Consider the following 26480-nt stretch of genomic DNA (forward strand, 5'->3'; position numbering starts at 1 on the left):
GAAGGAGAGGAAGAGTGAAAATATAAAGAGGAAAAATCTATCTGGCATTCAGGGAGAATTTCAGAGAACAAATACTTCAGAATCCAAACAAAAGGACAAGTTAGAAGCAACCCAAAGGAGTAAACCAGTCAGTTTGAAAAGTGTAATAAAGAAGAGAATGGACAGAAGAGATGAGGCTTCATCTTAGCTGAGTTTATACAGTTTGAATGAGAAACTAAGGCAGAAGGAAAATGTAAGAATATTACTTGATAGATGGGTCTAAGCAGCTACAGCTCTGGAGGCACTGGAGACCATGGCTGCCTTAAATTTTTAATATTTTAATCTGATTTTATTAGGTGTTGTTTTGAGGATGTTGACACACATTCATTGTTCATGTACATTAGGCTATCTATAATTGCATTATTTCCACATTTTAAAATCAAACCCTTAATTGTTTTGACCATATGGCTACTTTTTTCATCCATCCACCTCTTTTTCATATAAAATGTGTACATTTCAAATGTAAACATTTTAAGAGAAATGTCTTCATTCATTAAAAGATCATAATTTGCAGGAAACACTACATAAACGTAAAATGACCTTACCTTTGAATCGGTCTGCCACCATCATTCTTAGGTGGTTCCCATTTCAAATCAACATGGCCTTTTGTCACTTCAACTATTGTAAGAGCATATGGAGGCCCAGGGGTTGCTAAAGAAAAAAATACACACATTAGAAGTATAGTAATCCATTACACATGAGCTGTTTCTATTGGTCACTCAGTAAGCAAATCTGAAACTTACTGAAAGTATCTTTAGCAAGCACTGAATCTTCAATTTCACAATAGTCACTCTGCCCAATGGCATTTTCAGCAGCCACACGGAACACATACAATGAGCCTTCAGTCAGTGGGCTCACTGTGTACTTGGTATCTTTCACTGTTGTATCAACCGTCTGCCAGCCTTTTCGCCTTACATCTCTCTTTTCAACAATGTAGTTGGTAATTGGGGAACCACCATCTTTTTCTGGTACTGTCCATTTAAGATCTGCTGTGTTTTTAGTAATATTAATAACCTCAAGCCACCGAGGTGGTGAAGGAGGATCTGTAAAATAGCAAAAGAAGGTAAAACAGGTTGGTGTATTTCCCATCAAAGATCTTGAAAGACAAGGAATACACCAAAACTATTATTTTCTTAGCTGAAGCAGGGTAGATTTTAATATTTCATAGGCCTTCCAAGAATTCACTTGGTACCTACAGAGACAGCCAGACCTGGGGCTATTTTAAAAACAGAGACAATGTATTTTCAGCAGCAGCATGTTCTGAAACAATACTCACAGAGCCTCTCCTTGCACAGCACAGGGTCACTGGGTTCACTGGGCTCACTCTCGCCTGCCTTGTTCACAGCTCTTACACGGAATGAATATTCTTGTTTCTCCATAAGACCTTTGAGGAAGTGTTCAGTTGTGGGAACTCCTTCAGCTACTCTCACCCACTCGTCTGTTCCAGTCTTTAGTAGTTCAATGACATAAGATTCAATCTTTGCCCCTCCATCATGTTCTGGCTTTGTCCAGTTCAGGAATAATGATGTCTTGCCAACATCTTTCACAGTTGGCTTTCCAGGAGGCCATGGTGGATCTAGACAGGAGTCCAATATTAGTTATGTGATTGAAAACAAATTTTTTTTTGTTGTTTTTAAAGTAAACCATTAAAAATGTGTTTATTATACCAATTGGGTCTTTCACTAAGATTGGCTCTGTTTCCTTGCTTGGTTTTCCAGGTCCTGCAAGATTTTCTGCCAAGACACGGAACTTATATTTCTTCTTATTTGTAAGACCTTTAACTCTGGAAATAAAAATTAAGTTTAATTAAATCAAATCTACACATTAATTTGTGCCTAAGACATTATTCTCTCTACTCTTCATACTCCAGTTTACTTGGAAACTCTGAAATACCCAAATTACTGCTAATGATGCTTTATGAAATTGTGAACATTCAAAATAGTTATATTGTCAACAGTAAAATGGTGTACCATGACATAGAAACCAAAATTTTCAGAGCCATCTTGTATTTTCCCATGTTTCATGGTTGGTAGTTAATACAAGTATCATGAGAAGAAAACCCCAGGGTTTTGGCAAATTGATACTTTAGATGGCTATGTCTGTTACTTTAGAATGTTTTACGAATAAGCACATAGCACAGAAATCATTAAGCGTAACTTTTTTAAAAACAAAAAGATGACTCACTTGTCTGTAAAGACATTCTTCTTTAACATTAATTATCAAAAAAAGTATGCCACCTGATATTAGTTGGTTCTAAACTTAAGGAAGCAAGTTAAGAAGAGTAAGAACAATATAAAACTTGTTTAAAGGCTATTCTTACATTTTTATTTCTCTGCGACTTATTTCATACTAAACTGACTATAGTCTTACTTGAATGTTGTATCTTTCACTGGCATTTTATTGCATTTTATCCATTTATCCTGCTCAGGATCGTATCTTTCAACCCAGTAGCCAGTTATGGGGCTGCCACCATCTTCATCTGGTTCATTCCATGTTAAGGTGACTGAGTCTTTAGTGACCTCTGTAGGCTTGAGACCTGTTGGAGGGCCTGGTGGATCTGTATAAATTAATAAATTAAATAAAAAACAAAACAAACCAAAACAAAATGAAGCAAAAATGAGTATCATCACGCATATATTTTTTCCCTTATTAAAATATTGTAAAAATTTAACATTAATTGAATTAACTAACCAAATGAATATTTTGCAATGATGGGGCTACACTGTGCTGGTTCTCCAATACCATACATGTTCTCGGCACTGACTCGGAACACATATTCTTTATGAGGAGTTAAATTGGTAGCTCTGAATTTTGTATCCTTAATAGTTGATGACAACTTGTGCCATACTTCACTGTCTGTAGCTCTTTTCTCAAGGACATAGTTGGTAATTTTAGAACCCCCATCATCTCGTGGCGGATTCCATGTCAGAAGGCAAGATTCATTTGTGATTTCAGATACATCAAATGCAGCTGGTGGACCAGGCTTATCTGTAGAGAATAAGATGTGAATGTTAATCTTCCACTTGCATATTTCAGTATGTTACTAATGATTTTTATAAACAACACAAGACATATGCATACCAAGAACATTAACTTCAACAACAGCAGTAGCACGTCCACTGGAATTTACAGCTTCTATAATATAGGTTCCACTGTCACTCCTTTTGCTGTCTGTAATAGTGACTGTAGAATGATTAGGTTTGGTTTCAATGGAGATTCTGTCATCAGGTCTCAAAATTTTGTCAGCCTTGGTCCAAGTAATCTGGGGCTCAGGCTTTCCCGTTACTTTAGCTGGTAGCTCAATTTTAGTTCCAGCTTTCACAGTAAGTCCAGCAAGAAGTTTCACATCTAAGAAAATTTCTGGAGCCTCTGATTTAGGAGAAAATAAAAATGTTTTTATAGAAACAGTATTTCAGAGACTGGTAAAAATAAAGCAGCTGTTGTAATTTAGTGAAATAATTACCTTTTGCATCAATGGCCTGAATGTCATCTGTTGGCTTACTTGGCTTGCTAGCTCCTATTCTGTTCAAAGCCTTGACCCGATATGCATACCACTCTCCTTCCTTGAGTTTTGTTACTTCCATTCTGTTTGTAAAAAAGAAAAAATCCAGATATTTAAAGTGGTGAGGATGGCACAGTTAATTGAAAGGATATACCTTCTGATGTTAATTTTCTTACTTTGTTTCAACTACAGGCTCCCCGCATGTCTCCCACTTGTCTGTGCCACGTTGGGATTTTTCTACCAGATAACCCTTAATGCGGGCACCACCATCGTATTTGGGAGGCTCCCATGTTAGGAAGATTCCTTTTGATGTTGGATTTCTCCATTTAACATTCTCTGGTGGATCGGGTACCGCTATTAAAAATTTAAAACATATGACGTCTTAGAAACCGAAGGAAGATATATTTTTTACATCTTATTTTGAAGAAAATCAGCAAGATTTCAGAAACAGAAAATCAGCAACATGAAACAGTTGACTCACTTGCTGGTGCTGACATATTTACAGGTTCATCAATATACGCGGGTTCTCCTGGGCCACATTTGTTGCATGCAAAAACTCTAAATAAATATTCTTTTCCTTGGATGAGGTCAGGTACAGTGAACTCTTGGTCAACAACACGATCCATGACCTAAAGAGAAGGAAGGTTCCAATGTGTTTCTAAATTTTATTTCCAAAGAGCAATTACCAAAATAAGGCACAAAATTCAGTAGCACATATGGAAACATTATAGCAAACAGAAATTGAAATTAAGAATGAACTTACTTTGTTCCACGTTTTCCGGCTTACTTCACGTTTTTCAATTATATAACCAGTAACTGGACTTCCACCATCATCTTCTGGAGGTTCCCATGACAGCTGTACTGTGTTCTTGATTATGTCTAAAACTTTAAGTTCTCTTGGTGCACCTGGACGAGCTAGAAATCACACAAAATTGTATTAATTATTTTGTAATTGGAGTTTGGCAGATGATCTCATGTAGTCTGTCTGCCAGAAGAGTTATTTTTCTTAGTCATTCTTCCTCATACAGCAAAGTTGGATTTTGATAACCAAGTAAAAGAGTTTTTTGGAGGATGGTTTTCTAGTTTGTAGTTTTATTTTAATATATTTGGTTTACTGAAAGTTGTGTGATTTCACTTTATTAACCTAATTAGATTTTAGCAAGACAAATATGGAATGTTATTGCTAGAAAATATACATGTCTGCTTACCAATGACATTAACATTAATTTCTCCTGAAACAGATGACACAGGGTTTTCTAATGTTAAGGAATAAATTCCCTTGTCTGGACGTTCACTTGGAGTAATTACAAGTTCTGCAAAGGAGGCAGTGGTCTTCATTGTTACACGATCACCCTCTTCCAAGACTTGGTCACCAAAAGACCATGTGGCCGTTGGTACAGGGTAGCCAGTAATAGGAACACGGATCTTGATTGGCTCTGGAACAATAACTTCCAGCCCATCTTTAAATGCACTCAGGTCCATTGTAGGTCCAACTGGAAAAAGAGGAAAAGGGATTAAATGAAATAATTTCAGATGTTCTGAATATGGCTAATGGTATCTGTGTTGAGAGGCTGATTCTGACTGCATGTCAGCCTGCAGTTTAGAGCTGTCTAGACTTAGCTGTGGCTTATCACTCCTTACCTCTCCTGGCTAAACGTTGTTATTTTTGTTTTGTTTTGTTTTTTTAGAAATATGTGAGATGATAAGGCAGTTTAGCATTATCAAGGAGGAGAGCTAATTGACCCTTTAATACAAAAACTTCGTACTGTTTCATTTTTTTTTTTTTTGCTCTTCTCTGCCTTTTTCTCCTTCTGTTACTTTCCACTTCTCACAAAACTAGGTCAGATGACAAAAGGTCACCTAATAGGTCTCTTTCTAATAGTACAGCTAATTATCTTCAGATTTCATAATGGAGAAGAAGTAGCTCAGAATCTCAATGTTCTAAGGCTCTTTATAGCAGTTGGCATCACAGTTATCTGGTGAAAAATTTACATATTATTCACAAGATGTACTTTGATTGTGTGATTTATCTGATTAATTATCTTTAATAAATAGCATGTGGCTTACCAAAAGTATCATCTGCAGTTAATGGTCCAATAGCCTCTGCTGGATCAGACACACCAGCTGCATTTTCTGCTGAGACTCTGTAGTAGTATCTGGATCCTGGTTTCAAGCCAGTTACCTAAAAAGCACAAATAATAATTTAGTAACTCATATTAAAGGTGATCTACACATTTTGAGTACTTTGTTGATGAACAGAACATCTTACCTTAAAAGTTAGAGCAGGTACTAGTTTTGGGTTACAGCGAATCCACTTGTCTGTTCCTTCTTCTTGCCTTTCAACAATATAGCCTAAGACTGGACTGCCTCCATCTTCAAGAGGAGGCTCCCATGTGAGCTGCACTGATGACTTAGTTTGATCTGAATGATCAAGGTTAATGGGAGGACTTGGTCTCTCTGAAAATAATTTGAAAAAAATACATTTTCACAACTGATAAAGGAGTATGGTTCTGCATATCAGCTGTCTATACCATAAAGTACTTTTTAGAAAGCTTTTGTATAGCTTTTTCTAAATCAGTTTTTTAAATTGAGGTTGGATCCTAATTCCTAATTTGGAGTTCTTACTGAACCAAATGGTAGCAAGGTACTCCTGATATGTTTGAAGGACAAAAGTAGGAAAAATCTAATTGTACATGGTATTTGCAGAACACATTTCTCAATTGAACTTTCCTGCACACATAGTATATAAACAGCCAAAATGTCTCTGTCTCATAATGCAATCACAATCAGTGCTTGCATACTTACTTATTGGGTCCATGATTTTTACTGCACGAGTAGCAGGACTTGGTTTGCCAACTCCAACCATGTTTTGAGCTCTTACTCTGAAGAAATATTCTTCATTTTCCACAACATCAGTCAGGACAGCTGACAGTTCATCAGCTCCAGTGGTCATAGTTGGCTCCCATTTGATGGAAGCTCTGTTACGCAGTTCAATAACATAGCCAGTAATTGGAGATCCTCCATCATACTCGGGTGGTTCCCACGTCAGTGTTGCTCCAAACCTGTTCACATCAGTAACGTCTACATTTTGAGGAGGACCAGGAACATCTGCAGTTTATTTTTAGGGAGAAAAAGGAAAAACAAGGTATGTGTTTTTACCAATTGTTAGAGTTTGTACTGCTTGTCTTACACTGCCATCAAACACTGAGTTTTTCATAACTTTTGCTCACCAAATCTGCTCTTAGCTTCCACAGGTCTCTCTGTTTCCACTGGCTCACCAGTGCCCACTCTGTTCCGTGCACTAACCCGGAAGACGTACTCAACTCCTCCTTTTTGAAGTCCAGTAACAGTGTATTCACAATTTTCAGCACGATCAGTGACCATAATCCAGGTTTTACGCTTGATATCACGTCTTTCAACAACGTAACCTATTATTTTACTTCCACCATCACTTTCTGGTTCTTGCCAGGCAAGGCCAACTTCACCATCATAAGTTTCAGTGACTTCCAAGTTTCTAACTGGACCCGGAACATCTAACAAAGATATGTCAATATTTTATGGCATTGTATCTTTTTATTTCTTTTCTTTCTTTTTTTTTTTTTTTTTTTTTTTTTCCCCCCACTGGATTAAATAAAGGAAGGTTTTAATAACTTGAGTACTTACCAATGACCTCTACATTGATAAATGCTTCTGCTTGGCCGTGTTTGTTTCGAAGTATAACCTTGTACCTTCCCTTATCTGATTTCTTTGCTTCATAAATTTTGAAAGTAGTGCAGTCAGCTGTTGTATCAACAGTTGTTGTGGGCAGACTTTCCTCCCCTTTCAACCATTCAGCTTCTGCTCTTGGGTAGGCATCATATGGAACAGTCATAGTTAAAGGCTTCCCAACATCAACCACAAGGTTTTGATCACCAGTCTTGATTCTAGGTGCAGCTAAGGAAGATCAATGTGACAAGTAAGGACTTCCATATTTTTAAAAAAATGACATATTTGTGTAGTCAGCAAATAAGTTAACATAGAAAAGTAAAAGGAGCTGTTATGTGAATTCTGAGCAAATCCTTCATATACTCATTGGATTGCTGCAGAGAAAGAAACTCAGGCTGGTTGGTATGTACTGTGTCCTCCTACAAAATCAAGGAAGAGGGAGCTGTTTTTTGTATTTTATTGACATGATTTAATGTATTTTATTGACACGATTCTGTAAAAAAGGCAAATTAAGAATTAAATGCCTTATATGACTGAAAAGACCAAGTCAAATGATTTTCATGTTTTAGATCTGCAGTGACCTAATGAAAAGGTTCTGTTTCCTTTAAGCTCAATTCATGCTGTTTCGTATAGACATTGAAAAGTGACCTATATTTTCCTCAACAGTTGGATCAATGTGGTATAATAAAAAATGTTTGTTGCCTGAATTATAATTCATACAGCTTAACAGACTTATACTTGTCTCAACCTGATTGTGCATTCATTTTAATTCAACTTTTTGAAAGAACAAAAATCAATTTAGTTAAATAGTTAATTCACTAACTGTCCTGGTTTGGGCTGGAGTAGAGTTCATGTTCGTTTTGGTAGCTGGAGGAGTGCTGAAGCACACTGAGATTCGAGAGGCTCTCTAGGTCCGAGAGCCCTTGCCTGTGTGCGGGGGCGGGGGAGCACAGCTGGAGTGCTGGGCCCGGATTGGCCGATATTCCATGTCATGTGACATTATGCTCACTATATAAAGGAAGGAGTGAGCCAGGAGCAGGTGGGTGTCGGTCGGCAGGTGGTGAGCAACCATACTGTACATTACCCGTTGATATTGCTGTCAGCGTATTATTCTGTTACTGTTATTAAACTGTTTTTATCTCAACCCCCGAGTCTCCCTTTGCCCCTCTGATTCCCTCCCCATTCCCAAGTGGTGGGAGGGTGGATGAGCGACTGCAGGGCGTTTAGCTGCTGAGTAGGCTCAAACAACGACACTAACCTAAGATTTAATAAAAGAAACACAAAGCAAGCAACTTACCAGCTAGCTCAAGTTTAGCTCTAGCTTCCTTGTCTTTGGCAATAAATCTGTATTCCCCTTGGTCACGGGGCTTTATCTCACACACTTGCAGCCTGTGGACCTTTCCTTCACTCATCATCTGATGTTTGTCACCTTGGACGATAATCATGTTGTTTCTCAACCACTTGACCTCCACACCGTCTTTGTTCAACTCAGCCATGAAGATGACATCTGCACCAGGAGCTTCATAAATATCTTGTGGTGGTCGAATGATCTCAACAGGGATTTCTGAAATACATGTCAATTCATTTAGAATTATTTGTGTATTGTTTCTATTATTACTAAACAATGAAGAAACAAATTTTACTCAATTTTACACATACCTTCAACAAAAAGTCTTGCCCTTGACTTCCTGTCATCCACTCCACAGGAGTATTCACATTCATCATCTAGTCTACAGTCTTTTATGATTAATCTGTGCAGATTTCCATCTTTTTCAAACTGGTATCTTTATGGGGGAGAAAAGTAAGCAGTATTTTAATTTCTAAACAAAGCAACAAAGTAAAGCAAGCACGTTTAGCACATTAACAAGCATAATATGGTATACATACTTTTTGCCTTCTTTGATTTCTCTTCCATTTCTGTACCATTTTACACTGGCTTTCTCTTTAGAAAGCTGGCATGTAAAGACAGCATCATCAAATTCAGTGACGGTCTGGTCCCGGAGGTGTTCAATGAAGTCTGCTGGTGCTTCTGTGATGAGAAGCTCTGCAACAGATTTGTCTTGACCAGCAGTAACAGTATATTCACCTTCATCTATAAATCCACAATCTTTAATGATGAGTGAATGTTTGTATTTATCAATTTTATACAAAATGCGCTTGTTGAATGTGATCTCTTCACCATTCTTTGTCCATTTGAGAGTTGCATTAAGGCGATTGACTTTGCACCAGAACGTGACAGTTTTCTTTTCCATGGTCTCAATGTCTTCAAGGGGCTCAATAATTCTGAGATCCTCCTCTGTTAAGACAAAGCCCTCAAATTGATTAATTTACATCCTCATGATCCTGATGTGAAAATGAATGTAAGATGATGAAATAATTTTAATACAGTGCAAGTTATTTACCTAATACTGTTAAGGCAGCAGAGCTTTTGACGTGTTCACCTCTCTTGTTTGACAATGAGATGGTATAGGTAGCTTGATCTTTCAACTGTGCATCTCGAATTCTGAGAGTGTAAACTAAATCCTTCTGGACAATAATGTATTTTGCACTGTCAAATATTGCCTCATCATTTTTGTACCACTTCTCTTTGGCACCTTCTTTATTGACTTCACAGTTGAAAATAATTTCTTGACCCTCATTAACTTCTTGGTCCTTAAGGGGGGTTATAATCCTGAGTTTTTCTGAAATTGAGAAAATAGAAGAATTAGGACATCATGTCCTATATATGAGGAACGCAACAAAATATACACCTGCACATTAATAAAATAAAGCTTACCAATCACTGTTAATCGTGCTGTAGCTTTAGCTTCACCAACCATGACAGTATACTTTCCTGCATCTCCTGGAATACAGTCTTCAACCACAAGTGTTCTCTTTTTGCCATCTGAAATGATGTTGTACTTATCACCAGGCTCCAGGATTGTGTCACCCCTCAGCCACTGTACTGTAATTGCCTCTTTGGATACTGAACAGACAAATTCAGCTTTTTCTCCTTCAAGTACCTCAAGATTTTGTGGTCTGGTAAGAAATTCTGCTGCAAGTTCTGAAAGAAAATATTTGTGTATATAGATATATATTTACATATATATTTATTTAGTTTTTACTTATAAAGAGAATAAACCAAGTTGTGTATTCTTACTGATTTTATTTTTTATTTTATTTTTTTCCAGAAAACATGGACGTCAGAATAACTCTCTTACCATGTACAGTAAGTTTTCCTGTTGTACTAGAGCTTGGGAGCTTGCAAGTATATTTGCCAGCATCTTCAGGATGAGCATTACGTATGAGAAGAATTCTCTTTCGGCCATCAGAAATATGTTCAAATCTACCACTATCAGGCACCTCCTCATCTCCTTTAAACCAAGTAACTTCGGCATTAGGCTTTGAAACTTCACAGACCAATTTTACAGTGTCATTTTCATTTACTTCAAGATCAGGAAGATTTTTTGTGAAAACAGCTTCTTCCTCTGCAATAAGATTTTTGAGAGATGATTAAAGCCTTTCATCAAAAAAAAACCTGGTATTGTTTGTTCATAATTAGATTCTAAAACACTGTTTTTACCTATTACTGTAAGTAGGCCTGAAGTTCGAGCTGTTTTTGCTTCACAGGCATATTCAGCTTCGTCATCGAAGACACATTTACTGACAACAAGAATGCGTTTTGCACCTTTGGAAATTATGTCATACTTTTTGCCTTTTCTAATTTCAATGCCATCCTTAAACCACTTCACCTGTTTTAGAACAAATAAAGATGGTTATTAATATTAACATGCTCATTCTAGATTTCAGTTGAGTGTTCTTTTGTAACAACATAATAAAGTTGTCAATTTAAAAAAAAAGCTTTAGTTGAAGGAGCTACTCAGATTAAAAGGTATTATTGACCTTGACACCTGGACGAGAAATTTCACATTCAAACCGAGCAGATTCTTTTTCTTTAACTTCAAGGTCAGTTAGGGGTTTCAGGAACTCCACACGAATAGCTATAAGAGAAAAGAATATTTTCAGTAGAGGAAAGACTCCAATTGAGAAGAATAAATTGCTGACATTGATATTATTGCCAATCATAGGCACTAGTGCATAGCATTCATAACACTTAGACATTTTGTGGAGAATTGTAAATTACTCACGTTCTACATTGAGAAAGCATGATGTCTTAAAATCCTTAGCATCACAGGTATATGTTTTTGCATCATCCAGTGTGCAGTCATATATAATAAGTTTTCTGACTCTGCCATCAGAAATGATATCATATTTCTTAGTTTTGTGAATTTCTTCTCCATTTTTGAACCATTTAACTTTTGCATTTTCCCTGGAAACTTCACATTCCAGTATTGCAGTGGCCTCCTCTTCAACAGTCTGGTCCTCAAGTGGTTTAGTAAATTCAACTGGGGGTTCTAAAAGAAACAGATTTTTTGACAGAAATATTCTAAATTAGAACCGGCCCTTTGCTAGTACTGAACTTTCCAATACTCTTTACTAATTGACTGAATAATCAAAAAGGCTCTTAGATGTCTCTGCTGAAGGTTGTTTTTTTTTTTAATATTTTTTTAATACCCAGACACACTCAGTTAATTCAGCTAATTACCTAATTTTCAGCCTGCTGTAAGTTTAGACTAAATGATATCCTTATTTGTTGGGTTTTTACTCACAAATTATCACAAATTCTTGCAACTCTGTTGTTTTATCTGAACGATACCCGTGTGATCTCAGTGACTCTGAAGTTATACTCTTAAGGAATGATTTAAAAATTCTTGAATTACCAAATTAGTTAGAAGTGTGTGCAGTTTTTTGACTTCTTAGGCATACACAGCTTGCAAGGAGTGTAAGTGAGTGTACAGTCAATGTTATATCACTTTACTGATGGTGTAGTTGTGCTCTCATAAGTTTCTGGACACTTTAAATAACAGAAAAAAGCCCTTGGGAGACATAAAGGCCAGTATTTCCAGGTCATCTTGAGACCAACTGAATGTTCAAGTATGCAATGAAGATCTGGAAATCTTAACAAACCAATTCATCTCTATTTCTGACACAATTCCAGTATTTTCCCCTTTCTTCAGCAATTCTGTGAAGCACTAAGATGTTAAGTAAGTGTTTTTGGTTTTTTTTTTTTTTTTTGTTAATCAAGAAAGTTATCTACCAGTCCAATATTGTATGTATGTTCCTACTAATTTGATATATGGTATATATCAACATCCTGTACCAGGGTGAATCATGAATGGACGATTAACACTGACTACGGTGTAATTAAAATGACTGACTTACCTTTCACAAAAAGATTTGCTTGAGTTCTGAAATCTTTTGCTGTCAGTGATACTTCTCCTGCATCTGTTAACTTGACGTCTCTAAGAATAAGTGTGTGAACTCTCCCTTCAGCACGTGTCACAACCTTATAAAGTACATAAAAACCCCCCTTTGTAAGTATCCACAACAAATATTTAAGAAGTATTTAATTAAATAGCATTCCTATTTATTGTTATCTACAGAGTTTGGTTGTTTACTTTTATATTAAATTTTGATAACTTTATTTTGTATTTACTAGATATAGCTCAAGACACAAATGCTTTGAAGATTTTGAGAATCATTTCTGTTTTCTCCTTTCACCTACAAGAAATTGTAATTTTAAGTTTCCCCTTGTTTTAAGGTATTTGTGTCCTTGTATTAGAAAACCAAAGTTCAAAATGAGGCTGACTTGACATCACATTTATTTTGAGCAGGTACTAATAAATACCAGAATAAGAAAAAAGGGAAAAAATTTATATTACTCCTGACTATATCTAAAGTAAAACCTTTTAGAGAGATATAAAGTGGTTTGGGACCCCCTCACACACACTTTTGTAAATGTCAATTTCACCTTCTATTATTAAATTTTGGTAAAAAATTGTTTCTAAAAAAAACATTTCTGTGTTAATCTATCACTGAAACTACTTTGCAATCATAAGTTTGCATTGGGCTACTCCTACACAAACATCCCTTTTCTCTTGGAGCGGATCTGAGAGACTCAGGGATACATCCTGCATTGGAGCCATTTAGAGGGCTGCTAGTCATTCATGCCATAAATTTTAACACAGCTCTTGAAGAGTTCTATTTATTTATTTTCAGATAAGTATGTGATCAAGTAGTAGATGCTGGTTTAGAAAAATAAAAGGGAAAAGCGAGCTTCTACTTTGAAAGAAGCATAAAAGATCCCTTTTGCTTCAGAGGGAAGGAATCAAGATGATGTCCTTCCTCCCAAATGGTTGTCGTGTCCCTGAAAACTAGCTCTAGTGAATGCTCATCTGAAAGAGATTAAGCTGAAGCCAAATATATATTTGACCAAGATAAGCAGTAAAGATAAACAAAGTAGTCACTTCAAAAAAGGTTATATGTGTACAGCTGAATGTCAGCCATAGAGGTAAAAGAATAGTTTGAATTAAAAACAGCTGAAATGAAATACTTGTACAATTAGATTGATTCTTAAACACAGTAGTAAAAGTGTTTCAAGAGGCTATTTTAAATGGGCAGTAAGTGATGCATCAATGGCTTAATCTGAATTTCTCCTCGATAAAATTTCAAATTAAGATTCAAATGACAGTTTTGACTGTATATGTAAATTGAATGAAAATCTGTTGGGTTTGGGTTTGGGTTTGTTTGTTTGTTTTTTTGTTTGTTTGTTTGTTTTTCATGTAATTAAAATGATAACTCAGATAAAAAGAAAATAATGTTCTATCATACAGAATATTGAACACATAATATTTTTCTTGCCAGGCAGTAATAACTATCAAGCCACTGCAATCATCAATAGCTTTCCACATTTTTATCCCTAGTTTCAGAAATTATTATCTTGATTTATTATGTCTCTTCTGCTGAGTTTCAATTTTGTTTATCTGTCCTTAAACACTATAATTGGGTTGCCTGTTATCATGATTGGCTTTTCTTTCCTATTTTTATATTCTATTTTTTTTTTACATAATTTTTATTTTGTCAAATTTGGTGAAGCTCAGAAAGATCTAGTAAAACCTGCAAATTATATGTTAAAAATTGTATTTAGAAGAAAAAAAACATAAACCAAAGTATTATTAGCATTATTATTACATATTCTGAAACTTTGCTAGGTCATGTAATGCCTTGAAAGTTTGCTTTGTCTGAGGTTTCCAATTTGTATTTTTCATTTGTATTATTTCCCTTATGCCTAATACATGAAAAAGAAGTCTTAAAATCAGGTTTATCCATTTGTGCTTTATGTTTCTTAATATATTTCTTTATATTTCTTTATGTATTTCCACTACCATTAATTTTAATATTAAACTGACTGAATTCCAGGTTGCTCAGATCTCAGAGTTAAGAGCCAGCACTTGATGAAGGGTTAAAAATAGCTAGTGAGAAGTGCTTGACAAGCAAATCTGCCCAGAAAGATATCTGGAGAGCCAGGACGAATGCCTGAAATGGAATTTGAATCCTCTTAATCCCCTTATATGCAGAATTGGACTGCAACTCAGCATTCAGGAGAAAAAAAAAGCATTTCCTGAGAGCACCTTTCAAAACCCTCTCACTGTAACTACAATAACCTGAGCAAAAATCATGCAGTGCACGTGTGGCAGAGTTTCCAACAGAATCAAGCACAAAGTCACTGTTGCAATGATTGGTATTTTAGAACTTTAGTTTCTCTTTGTACGATAAATACATGTAGTATTCCAGAATGCTAGAATTTCTGGGGTAAAAAAATGCTATATCTGATTTGGTGAGGATTTACCATTTGGCACAGCAGCACTACTGCTTTGTTGTGCCTTAGTATTTCTATTGACAGAGGCTAAATGAGAAATAAAGAAGGGGAAGAAAGTCGAAGGAGAGGAAGGAGGTGGAAACATGAGGGAAAAGAAAGTTTAGTTTCTTTACCTTATCACTGGGCTCCAGCTTCTTTCCTTGCAGGAACCACTCTACTGGAATTCCCTCATAAGAGAGTTCACAATCGAAGGTTGCTGATTCCCCAGCTGTTACTGTTACATCCTTGAGGGGTCTCAACAAGCCAATTACTCGAGCTTGGTAAGGAGAAGACATCATTTTCAGATTAGTCACTTCTACCCAAGAGAGCTGTTGCCCTTATGTACTAATCTCCATGGTGGCTTCCCTCAAGAGAGACAGACATCTCAATGCTGCTCTTTAAATTCTCTAAATAGAAGAGGCCACCCTGGGTTTTTAGGGGGAGGGCTGGTCACCTAAAATTTCCTATTTGAAGAGCATGTTTCTTTAAATTGAACAAGGTCAGCAGGAAAGTTGCTGTGCATCTGTCTCCCTGCCAAGCCTTGCATACCTCTTGCTAGATAAGGCATATGTTTTCCAAAATAGCGAGGGCTAGGATTGGAGTGGGAAACAAGTGGTCTTCGACCGTGTGGTCTGTCCCTGTCCATCAAGCTCTTAACCCTATCCCCCTATATCACTGTGATCTTATCCTCTCATGTTAACATGATACTTTAATGCAGTAAAACCTTTGCTTGTAATACTTTGATTTCATAACATCATATGATGCCAGATCGTGAAGCAGCCTTCAAGGCCATCTCCTTATTTTTACTTCTCCTATGAGAATAAAATAATATACAAGGTTATAAAATACACAGGACATTCCTTAACTAAAAAAAAAAAAAATCAAGATGGCTTGAATAATTAATCCTTGAGTTGTTGTTCGGGAAAGAATTACTGTGGGTTCAATACAGTATAGAGATTTATCCACCTGTTCCAAAAAGTCAATGAGTAAGTTGGTTTTACTTAATTAATTAATTTAGTTTGAAAGGCACTTACGTTTCACTCGAAGGTGGGCACCAGATTTGGCATTTGCTGCTTGGAAATCTACACCACCAGCTTGATCTAAGCGTACATTGTACAGTGTAAGGAAGTGCTTTTTGCCTTCCTCCTTGATTTCACATTCCTGCACAAAGAGAGGTGAAACAATTTTTTCAGTATCTATTTTGTGCTTCTCACCACAAGAGCCCCTACTTCTCCTCATACCATGTGTTATTTTCTCCTCCATTCACAAGACTTAGGCCCACTGCCACCTGCAATATACCTTATAAACTTTAATTCATAGGCAATGATTTTCCAAGTCAATGATACAGTCTGCTTCTGGTTAGAAAGAAAAAGCAAGGGGCAACACATTTGTGTTGATGAATGGTATGTGCTGACTGACTAGCCAATACATCGATATGCAGAGCAGTCAGAGGCCTAAGGGAAATACAAATTATGAAACTTGTGCTGTGATCTTTCCATGACAGGGTCTTTTTCTCTTCTCCAGACACTGATTTTCATGGAACTTCTGATCGTTGTCTATTATTCACATTGATACTGTTACATCAAAGAGTTGCCAAATTATTGTATTGTTTATTATTTTTCCAGATCCTTTCAGCAAGGAATTAAGAATATTTGATTAAGCCTTATACCATTTTAAACCAATTTTATGTTTTAAAGTAATGGAAAAGAGTTTGAAAATGCAATCTACATCTATTTAAACAAAAATAACTCCAAACTCAAAGGAAAATGCAGGAAATCTAAAGTTTATATTTTTAAATGTCATTATACTTAAGTGAATTTCACGAGGTCTTTGTGCTTTGAATTCATGATTGTTATGGACTAGCAATACAGAATATACTTATTTATGTAAAATAATTTATTGTTTAGCTATTTTATATAATATTTTGGATTAAGTTTATATGACATTTTAGAAGTTATTAATATAAACCCCCAGTATTTTTATTATAGTGACCCTTACTGAAAGTAGAAAGAGATTTCACTTAGTTTCTGCAGCCACCTTCTACTCTCTCATGCCCTACCTCCCCACAAATTGTTGAGACACACGTAAGAAACATCCTGAAATATTTGCTTACAGCTGATTCAGTCAAGGGTTCTCCTTTTAGCTTCCAATTGCCATGAACACCTTCCTCAGAGATTTCAATATCAAAACGGGCAGTCTCTGTCTCGATCACCTCCACACTGTATAATGGACGTATAATCTCAATATCCCGGTCTGGAAGAAAACAAAACAGAAAAGAAGTGATTGATTCCCTCAGTCTCTAACAGACAACAAAAGATCTCTACTACAGAGCAGCCCAGTAACCATACCTTCAATATTGAGTTTAGCAGAGGTTTGATCAGTACCACAATCACAAGTGTACTGTCCAATGTCTTTCTTCAAAGCTTTCTTGAGGATAAGGATTCTCTTTTTACCATCAGCCTTAATAACAACATTCTTTGATGGAGTAATTGGTTTGCCATCCTTCATCCATTTTACTGGGGCATCTGCTTTGCTGATTTCACATTGTAAAATTACTTCATCTTTCTCTACAGCAGTGTAATCCTGCAGCTTCCCAGTGAAGTAAGGGTCTCCTTCTACAAACAAAAGTCAAGACACATTTCAGTCTGAAGTTTTAGTATTTCAGAAAGGACAATTAGTTCTTACCATAAAAATACATTTCTTGTTTATTCCCTGCAAGAAAGATTAAATATAGACCTGATAAATATTACACAGTTCTGTTCCAAAAAGAGAAACAAACAAATATCTAAGAAACAATTCGGCATATTACTAATATTACTGACAAAAATGTTTTGGTGCTCTAGGAGTTTCAGAGCACTGTTCAAGTATCTATTAGTAAATTTTGAAACTGTTGCATGAAATATTAAAGTTATTTTAATTATCCTTTGTGAATGGGGAAATGGAGACCCAAAGAAGATAAACAAATTGTAAAATTGTCCAAAATCACAAAGTAGATTTTGGCCAAACCAAAAAAATTCACCAAAATAAACCAAAGCCAACTCCAAGAATCTCTGATAACTATTTTTCATTAATAAGACTTTTCTGACAATATACATCATGTAAATTCTTTTGGGTATTCTTACCAAGAACAGTGAGTTTAGCTTCTGAGGATTTGCCCATAGCTTCCACTCTAATCTGAGAAGTATCATCAATAGTAAGGTCTTTGATTGTGAGTGTATGGAATTTGCCATCATCTGTCATTGAAACCACTTTGCTGGTATGTAATCGCTGGTCATTCTTGAACCAGACAACAGGAATATTTTCATGGGAGAGTTCCACAGTGAACACTGCAGTTTCTCGCTCCTTTTTTGTTACATCCTTGAGAGGAGTAATGAATTTCAGGCGGATACCTATAACAATATAACATTTAATTAACGACAGTGTTATCAATAAAAGTGAATCAAAGATTATGGCACAATTCTTCCTAGAAAGGCAAAGTCATACAAACCTTCAATAATTAGCTTGGCACTTGTTATCTTATCTTCAGCTTCAAACATATATTTAGCTTCATCCTCAAACGCAACAGATTTAATAATCAGAGCATGCTTTGTTCCATCTGAAATAATTTCAAATCTTTCATCAGGAGCGATCTCTTGTGTTCCTTTCAACCAGCGGAAAGTCTTGGGTTCTCTGGACACCTCACATTCAAACTTGGCTTCATCCTTCTCAAAGACCTTCACATCGCTTAGTGGAGTGATAAAGATGAGAGGCAATTCTGAAATCGAAGAAGAGTACTTTCAGTTCAGTGATAGGTTCATATAGACCTTTCTGCTGCTAGATTTATTCTAATGCCCTGAGATACACATGGAAGTGTTGGCAAAATGCAGACTGTACCTTTCACTTTCAGATTAGCAGCACTTTTAGCATTAGCAGCTTGGAAAGACACCTCGCCAGTCATATCAAGTTTGCAGTTATGAAGGACAAGAAAATGCTTCTTTCCGTCTTCAATGATTTCACAGTCCTAGTGATAAAGAAAACCCCCCCCACACACCCCAAATATAAATATTCTAAGAAACCACTCAGAAGACATTATTATTAAGTATGGTTTTTCTAGTGTATATTATGGTCTAAAAATAAAGAAGCAGCTTACACGTGAAGGTGTTAGTGTTTCTCCCTTTAGCTTCCATATAGGATGGACATCAGGCTCAGAAATTTCAATTTCAAAACGTGCTGTTTCACCAACAAATACTTCCACTCCATACAGTGGGCGCTCCACTTTAATTAAGCGGGCTAAAATCAAAAAACCCAGAAGTTGACATCTGTTTTCTCACTCATTCTATACCTTAGAAATGTAATACTGGAAAAGATCTCAACTTTCTCCCTATTCATTCTTTAGGACATTCAAATGTTATCACTGATAAATGTTTATCTAACCTCTTTTTAAAAAGCTGCAAGTTTGAGCAGTCTACAACCTCCTTCTATAATATGCATGAAAGTTTCCTCATAATTAACCAAGATATCTGTTACAGTGAAGTAGACTTGATTTTTTTCCTGACTGTAAATGGACATAGAGAATAATTGATCATCGCTGTCTTTACAACAGCCATTTATATATCTAAAGATATATTGTCTCTTGTAAATACTCTTAATAAATAATTGTATTTCAGTTGTATATATTATAGTTAATTGTATATCAATTGTATAGATCTTTCAGCTATTCCTCATTACAGCATGTTTTCTAAAGGTACAATTTTTGGTATACTGTAGAGAACGTCTGCCTGTCTACACTGCTTTACAACGGTTTCAGTACTTTCCCTTAGCCAAGGCATGATAACTTACGCTCAACGCTGACATTAGCACTTGTCTTATCGGTTCCACAGTCACACTCATAAACACCCTTATCACTCTCTGCAGCCTTCTTGACCTTCAGGATACGGCGCAAGCCATCTGTTTTTATGGAAATTCTGTTGGAAGCTACTAGTTCTTCACCATCTTTGTACCATTTTACTGGCACATCTTTGCTAAGTTCACACTCCAGAATAATATCATCTTTCTCCACAGCACTGTAGTCTTGTAATTTCACAGTGAAATATGGATCGGCCTCTACAAAAGGCATAGTGGATATGAAACACTAAATTAGTAATATAAATTTACTAAAACATCAATATTTTGTCACTTTCTACTTATACAAATAATTTCTATATACCATATAGCGTATTTTAGATTATGTAATTACCTAAGACTTTGAGGTTTGCCTGTGTGTTCAAGTCCTTGACTATGGCCTTTATTTCAGAGATATCATCAAGTGTTACTTCTCTCATTTCTAGTTTATGAACTTTGCCTTCTGAAGTCATAAAAACTGTCCTGCTTGTGTGGAGTCTCTTGTCATTTTTGTACCATTTCACTGGCATATCTTCATGAGAAAGCTCAAACTGAAAGTGAGCTGTTTCCCCTTCTTTCACTGTTTGATCCTGTAGAGGTGAGATGAACTTCAGCCTCACACCTGTAATGTAGACACATAAATACCATCAGAAAAAGGCTAATATAGTTCTAAAAGAAACATTTTTTATCCACTTTTTATTGTTTTGTTCATAAAAAGATTCTTGCCTTCCACAAACAGTCTTGCTGTGCTCTTTTTGCCATCAACTTCAGCAGTGTATTCTCCCTCATCATCAAACTGAGAATCATTGATTACAAGAATATGCTTCTTTCCATCTGCAATGATGTCAAATTTTTCTCCAATCTTGAGTATATCAGTGCCCTTAGACCATATAACATTGGCTTCTCTGGTAAGGACACATTCAAACCTCGCTTGGCGCCTCTCAGGGACAGTAACGTCTTTTAGTGGCACAGCAAAGTCCAGTTCAATTTCTGGAAGCAAAACAGAACATATCATTTGTAATATGCTCCATGTGAACTCTGTTTAAGTTGATATCATACTCCATGGTGCATCGTACCTTTCACTGTCAGGATAGCTGTAGTAAATGCATTAAGTGCCTGGTAAAGGACTTCACCAGCTTGCTCTAACTTGACTTTGTGCAAGGTTAGGAAGCGCTTTCCTCCTTCAGCTTTGATTTCACATGTCTAGAGAGATGACAGACTTTGGTAAATACAGTGCCAACGCCTTACTGCTAGCTATTTTTAATAAAGGGATTCTATAAACATTTTATACACAGTAAAGAGTCAGCTAGAAAGGCTGGAATTGCTTTTCAAGGAAAGTTAACGCTTTTACTCAATAAAAAAATGGAGTACATTTCTTCAGCATTCCACACTTCTTTTAAATGTCAACATCATTCCTAGCAATGCATGTAGGATATTTTTAGTACTGTCTAAAAATGTGCTGTAATTCTTTGAGTAAATGAAGCCCTTCAAAACTTAGCTTTTATAGCGTATAATTCTTACTTAGAGAGACAGTGTTTTTTAATCCCCATAATACTTAGCCTTTCTATGTTCTGGACTGAGTAGCAATGACAGGCCTGTAAAGATCTTACCATAAAGACTTAAGGGAACCTGTTCACAGTGTTTAATTTAAATAAATTGTGTTGTAAAACTCAAGGATGCTTACAGGTGAGGGTCTCAGGATTTCTCCTTTCAGCTTCCATTCACCAGGAATATCATCCTCAGATATTTCTGTATCAAAGTTTGCTGTTTCTTTCTCATAAACTGTAACATCCTGTAATGGCTTCAGAAGTTCAACTTCACGGTCTAGAATGCACAAATAAACACATATAATAAGGTCAAAATTTGATAGAGCTTTATAATAATTCAGGTTACCTTTTCTGTTTGTTTGATTAGAGGGTTTTGAACACTGGCCTATGATCTGATTAAACATAATACAAGTAAAAGCTTCCTTACCACCAAGGGTCAGTTTAGCTGGGTATCTGCGACCTTCAACCTCCACTGAATATTCCCCAATATCATCAGGGCCAGCATTCTTGATTTTCAGGAAAATTTTGTTTCCTTCTTTCAAGATTTCTGTCTTGTCAGTTGGTTCAGCAGGGATTTCCTCATCTCCTTTAAACCATTTGAAGTTTGGTGTATCCTTGACAATGTCACAGGTGAAAGTAGCTGTTCCTTTTGGTTTCACATGCTGGTCTCTTATGGGTTTTACTAACCAGTCTCTTATCACTTCTGCATGACAGAAAGTTACATAAAAATACAGCTTAGCAGACTTTTATTACAAATAGATGAGTCATAAACAGAAGAAATAGAACTAACACATTTTGTATTACAATGAGATTTTAACAGCTGTAAAAATCTTATTTGTCCATTTAAATTGTAATACTATGAGAAAAACCCTTACTAATTTTAAATCATCTCAAATACAAAGAAAGGAGAATACGATTTTGATTGCTTACCTACTACCTTAACACAAGATGAGCATGATAACTCAGAGTTTTCCACAGTAACACTGTAAGTGCCAGCATCAGCATCATCTGAATCAATGATCGTGAGGGAATGTGACAAACCAATAATACCCAGAGCAAATTTCCCAGGTTTGTCTTTGATGACCTTCCCATCCTTCCTCCAGACCACATTTCTTTCTTTGTTAAGCTCACATGTCAGGTACAGTGGCTGGGTTTTAACCACAGTGACTTCTTCTTCAAGAGTTTTCACAAACCTCACTGGGAGTTCTGTGGGAAACACAACATTTTGATTTGTCTAATTTATATATAAAAGGTGTGATGAAATGCCTTACATATTAAATATATGTAGTGATTGATGAAAACAAAACCACTGTATCCAACCACTGTAAATTCATGACATACCACTACTTCTAGCTTAAGGAGTAGATACCATTTAAATTTTTGATAAACTTGAAACATGGAATACCTTCAACAATGAGTTTGGCTGTAGAGGTCTTCTCTTTATTCCCCAGTCGTAATACACAAGTGTATTCACCAGCATCTGACAGCTGGACATCAATAATATGCAGCTTCCTGTCTTTGCCATCAGCAATAAACCTGTGTTTTGGACTCTCTCGGATGTTACTTCCATCTTTCATCCAGCCAGTAATTGCAGTGGATGGTGAAATAAGGACTTCAAAGATTGCAGAAGATCCAACAGATTCAGCTTCTGTTAGCACTATATCTTTCATCTCCTTGACAAACTTCAATGGTACAGCTTTGAGTTGGTAAGTGAATGGAGGCTCTTCAGGAGGTTTTTCACCACCACTGCCTGGCCTGAGTTTCCTCCTTTCTGCATCTGCTGGTGAAGGTGTCTTCTTGGCTGTAATTCAGATTCAGTATTAATAAACTAATCCTGGTTTATTGTTTTTGCTTTTAGGTATTGACTTGTAGTATCCTACCTTTGACTGGACTGATACCCTTCGGCATTTCTTCTTTAGGTGGCTTGGCCTCTGAAATATAACAGCAGTATTATTAGGAATGTAGTTAATTAAACATACATACTAAAATTAAGACAAACACTTCCTTTACAAATCAGATTTTATCTCATTTAGTTATATACATATACAAGGTGAGGAAGATGTAAACATATATATATTTATACAACTTATACTGTCTATATCTCAATGTTAAGTTCAATATCTTTAAGCATGGGAAAGATAGATTCAGCAGCGGGGCCTGAAAGGCAGCTTAGGAGCTTCTAGGTCCTCAATTTATTGTCCTGCCCATTATTTTGTAAAATTCTGCTACTCCCTGACACTTTACTCACAATTAGACCCTTGAGCACTACCTACCTGTCAACCAAAATATCTAAGTACCTACTATGAATTACATGGGCTTTTTAGAAAAAGCACACACTTCAACTAATGAAGACAACAAAAATATAAGTTGTATAAATTAAATACATGTTTCAGGACAATGTGATACTCTCACAAGTGAGGGATGTTCTGTTAGTTGCCCAACTTGTAATGAATCATCTCCAACTTTTGAAAATATTGCCCATGCTATGCTGCTTCTCATTGTCATTTTGTGAAAGGAAATATAAAAGATACTTTTAATGGAAGAATGATATGAACGAGATGCAAGACAGATTTTATTGCAGTGGATGGAAAAATGAATACTGGAAAAAATGTGTAAGTTTTTTTGAGACAATTATGGCACACAACATAATTTATGCAGTCTTGTAAAAGTGTAAGACTAAGACAATGAACATTGATCACACAGATTTATGTACAGACAGGTAAGACAAACATGTCAAGAGTGGCTGCATGTTGATACAGCCAGCTGACAGACTGAATGGAAATGTGAATGGTGTTAAAGAATGAAAACAAACATCTAATGGCAAATGGTATTCTCCTGAAGCAAATAGTACAAGCACTTCGTGGAAGAATTTGGCAGCGGTCTTCCTCACCTCGCTTTGCATGAGATTTTGCAGGAACATCCAGAACTTCACATGATTCTCCAGGTGCATCCAAATTTCTGTTCTCACTTGAAAGTCTACTGGCCTGCTCAATCACATGAGCAGATTCTGATTTCTGGTATTCTTTCTGTCCTTCTACTTTCTTGGGAGTTATTATCTTACCTATGCTTGAGGAGTAAGTATCTTCTCCATTTGCAGGCATTCTTTTGCTTGATGGTATTTTGTCTGAAAGCTTTCCCTTTTCTCTTTTCATGGTAAGAGATGTGCTTTTCCCAATTCCATGTTTAGCTGATGCTTTTTCACCTGATGTACCTTCTGTCAATGGATGTTCTTTTCCCCAAATCTTCACTTCTTCCACAGTCAGGGATTTCTTTTCTTCAGTTTTATCTTTGCTGATTTTGAGAGCTGGAGCTTCTTTATGTTCATCCAGAAAGGTATAAGCTTGAAATTCTTTTTTATCTTGGCTCTCTGGTGGTTGAATAAGAACTTTCTTTACTGACTGAGATCTGTCAGCTGTTTCATCTTTGACTCCCTTTTCATGTTCTCCTGTGGAAACTTCACCTTCCATTCCTCCTCCTGTAATCTCTGTATCAAATTCTTCTTTTTCCACAGTCAACTTTTCAGGGGCATTTGACTGTATAATTTTGTCTTTTTTAAAGTGGATGCTGAAGGTAGATTTCTCTTCCTTCTCTGGCATGATCTTTCTGCCTGTTTTTGTCAGGAGTGCTTTCTCAGTCAACCATTGTCCTGAAGCCTCCTCACAATAAACTTCTCCTTCCTCTGCAGAATGTTTTTCTCTTGTTTTCCTTTCCACTAATTCTGGTTTAAGAACAGATGGTTTAAGGATCACATAAGCTTTTCCTCTGGGAATCTCCTCATCTTCAGTGGGGTGTTCTAGGTCAACATCTTTTCTCAATGCTGGTTCAGCTTCCACAGACAGATCTAAAGTATGTAGTTCTGCTGATGTAAAGTCCAGAATCTCATCTTTTTCATCATCTTGAATGATTTCCATTTTCTTTGCCTCTTTATCAAGAATATTATCTATAGGAATTTCTGCTACTGTGGTACGAGAATTCTTCATCCATTGAGTTTTATTTTGTATGCCTTGCTTCTTCATGGATTCTCCAAGAGAAACTTCAGATTTCTCCAGAATAAAATCTCCTCTCTCTTCTTCACTACTAAGCAGAGGAGTTTCATCTATTCCTGACTCTGTGATATCCTTTACAAATGAAGTTTTATCCTTAATGGGAAATTCTTCAGGCTGTAAACTTATTTTTGATTTTCTCTCTTTTCCTATAAGTCTTTTTTGTTCCCTGGGCTCATATGGTTCTCTGGGTATCTGTTTAGGTACATAAGTTGATTCAATTTCCTCTTCTTTTTCATGAACAGAAATATTTCTTTCGTGAACACTAAAGTTGTCAGAGACTTTCTCTACAGCACCTTCCCTGTGAACAACCAATTTAATTCCATCCCCCTTTTCTTTTTCAGAATCTCCTTCCACATGTTCAAATGCTATAGAACTAAATTTCAATTCCTCATCAGGTAGTGGTGGTTCATCCTTTGCATAAGTAATGATGTGGTCTGTTGCAACTTCTATTTTCTCACCTGTAAAGGTAGTCTTTCTTGAAACTATAGGTGTTGTTTCTGGCTCCTCTTCTTCAGGAGCCAGGATAAAATATTTGAAAGCCACTTTTTCCTGCTCATTTTGCTCTGGCTTTAGTATTCCATCAGCTGTTTCCAGTGAGATTTGAAACTCACGTGGTTCTACTGTCTGAATGTCCAGAACTGTCTCCTTAGGGCTTACTCTCTCTTTTATATGCAAGGATTTCTCAACCAAAATCTTCTTTAACACAACTGACTCAGGCTTTTCTTCTTCCACTGGGGGCATTCTATCTCTGTGCTTTAGTACAGATGGTGCATCTGGTTTTTCTGTGGCTACAAAGGTTTCACAGGTAATTTAGAGAGTTAAAATCCATAAGAATAAGCATCAGGAACAATATATTTCAAGACAAAATTCCCAGCTATACCTGAAATAAAACGAACATAGAACACTTTTTCTCCACACAACAGAAAACTTACAATACAATCAGAAAACAAAAGAAAGATAAAAATGGCACACACAAACAGTACAGAAGATCTAGGTAAACCACTGTTATGGTACAGAGCATTGTCCCACTAATTTGCCAGTTT

The 26480-nt window shown here is 36.2% G+C and overlaps 1 protein-coding gene across 1 annotated transcript in view; it reads right to left on the reverse strand.

Moving 5' to 3' along the window:
- The window catches only part of TTN (titin), a 240837-nt gene that overhangs the window by 77440 nt on the left and 136917 nt on the right, over positions 1 to 26480 (reverse strand). The window contains exons 181-224 of the mRNA XM_042784452.1: positions 23258 to 23322; positions 22797 to 23187; positions 22322 to 22597; positions 21819 to 22094; positions 21529 to 21668; positions 20921 to 21047; positions 20571 to 20834; positions 20200 to 20466; positions 19803 to 20066; positions 19114 to 19253; positions 18858 to 18984; positions 18472 to 18738; positions 18107 to 18373; positions 17333 to 17599; positions 17098 to 17237; positions 16019 to 16145; positions 15119 to 15261; positions 12509 to 12632; positions 11374 to 11640; positions 11129 to 11226; positions 10809 to 10977; positions 10447 to 10713; positions 10023 to 10289; positions 9649 to 9927; positions 9134 to 9542; positions 8906 to 9030; positions 8544 to 8810; positions 7205 to 7474; positions 6772 to 7074; positions 6347 to 6649; positions 5811 to 5998; positions 5609 to 5723; positions 4750 to 5034; positions 4305 to 4456; positions 4023 to 4170; positions 3718 to 3895; positions 3503 to 3624; positions 3121 to 3408; positions 2731 to 3027; positions 2410 to 2596; positions 1707 to 1822; positions 1316 to 1615; positions 783 to 1082; positions 585 to 690 (exon numbers count right to left, since the gene is read on the reverse strand). Coding sequence (XP_042640386.1) covers positions 585 to 690; positions 783 to 1082; positions 1316 to 1615; positions 1707 to 1822; positions 2410 to 2596; positions 2731 to 3027; positions 3121 to 3408; positions 3503 to 3624; positions 3718 to 3895; positions 4023 to 4170; positions 4305 to 4456; positions 4750 to 5034; positions 5609 to 5723; positions 5811 to 5998; positions 6347 to 6649; positions 6772 to 7074; positions 7205 to 7474; positions 8544 to 8810; positions 8906 to 9030; positions 9134 to 9542; positions 9649 to 9927; positions 10023 to 10289; positions 10447 to 10713; positions 10809 to 10977; positions 11129 to 11226; positions 11374 to 11640; positions 12509 to 12632; positions 15119 to 15261; positions 16019 to 16145; positions 17098 to 17237; positions 17333 to 17599; positions 18107 to 18373; positions 18472 to 18738; positions 18858 to 18984; positions 19114 to 19253; positions 19803 to 20066; positions 20200 to 20466; positions 20571 to 20834; positions 20921 to 21047; positions 21529 to 21668; positions 21819 to 22094; positions 22322 to 22597; positions 22797 to 23187; positions 23258 to 23322 — 9478 coding nt within the window. The remainder of the gene's footprint in view (positions 1 to 584; positions 691 to 782; positions 1083 to 1315; positions 1616 to 1706; positions 1823 to 2409; positions 2597 to 2730; positions 3028 to 3120; positions 3409 to 3502; positions 3625 to 3717; positions 3896 to 4022; positions 4171 to 4304; positions 4457 to 4749; positions 5035 to 5608; positions 5724 to 5810; positions 5999 to 6346; positions 6650 to 6771; positions 7075 to 7204; positions 7475 to 8543; positions 8811 to 8905; positions 9031 to 9133; positions 9543 to 9648; positions 9928 to 10022; positions 10290 to 10446; positions 10714 to 10808; positions 10978 to 11128; positions 11227 to 11373; positions 11641 to 12508; positions 12633 to 15118; positions 15262 to 16018; positions 16146 to 17097; positions 17238 to 17332; positions 17600 to 18106; positions 18374 to 18471; positions 18739 to 18857; positions 18985 to 19113; positions 19254 to 19802; positions 20067 to 20199; positions 20467 to 20570; positions 20835 to 20920; positions 21048 to 21528; positions 21669 to 21818; positions 22095 to 22321; positions 22598 to 22796; positions 23188 to 23257; positions 23323 to 26480) is intronic.

This window comes from Tyto alba, unplaced genomic scaffold (assembly GCF_018691265.1).
Source record: "Tyto alba isolate M040663 unplaced genomic scaffold, T.alba_DEE_v4.0 Super-Scaffold_7, whole genome shotgun sequence".
NCBI lineage: Eukaryota > Metazoa > Chordata > Aves > Strigiformes > Tytonidae > Tyto > Tyto alba.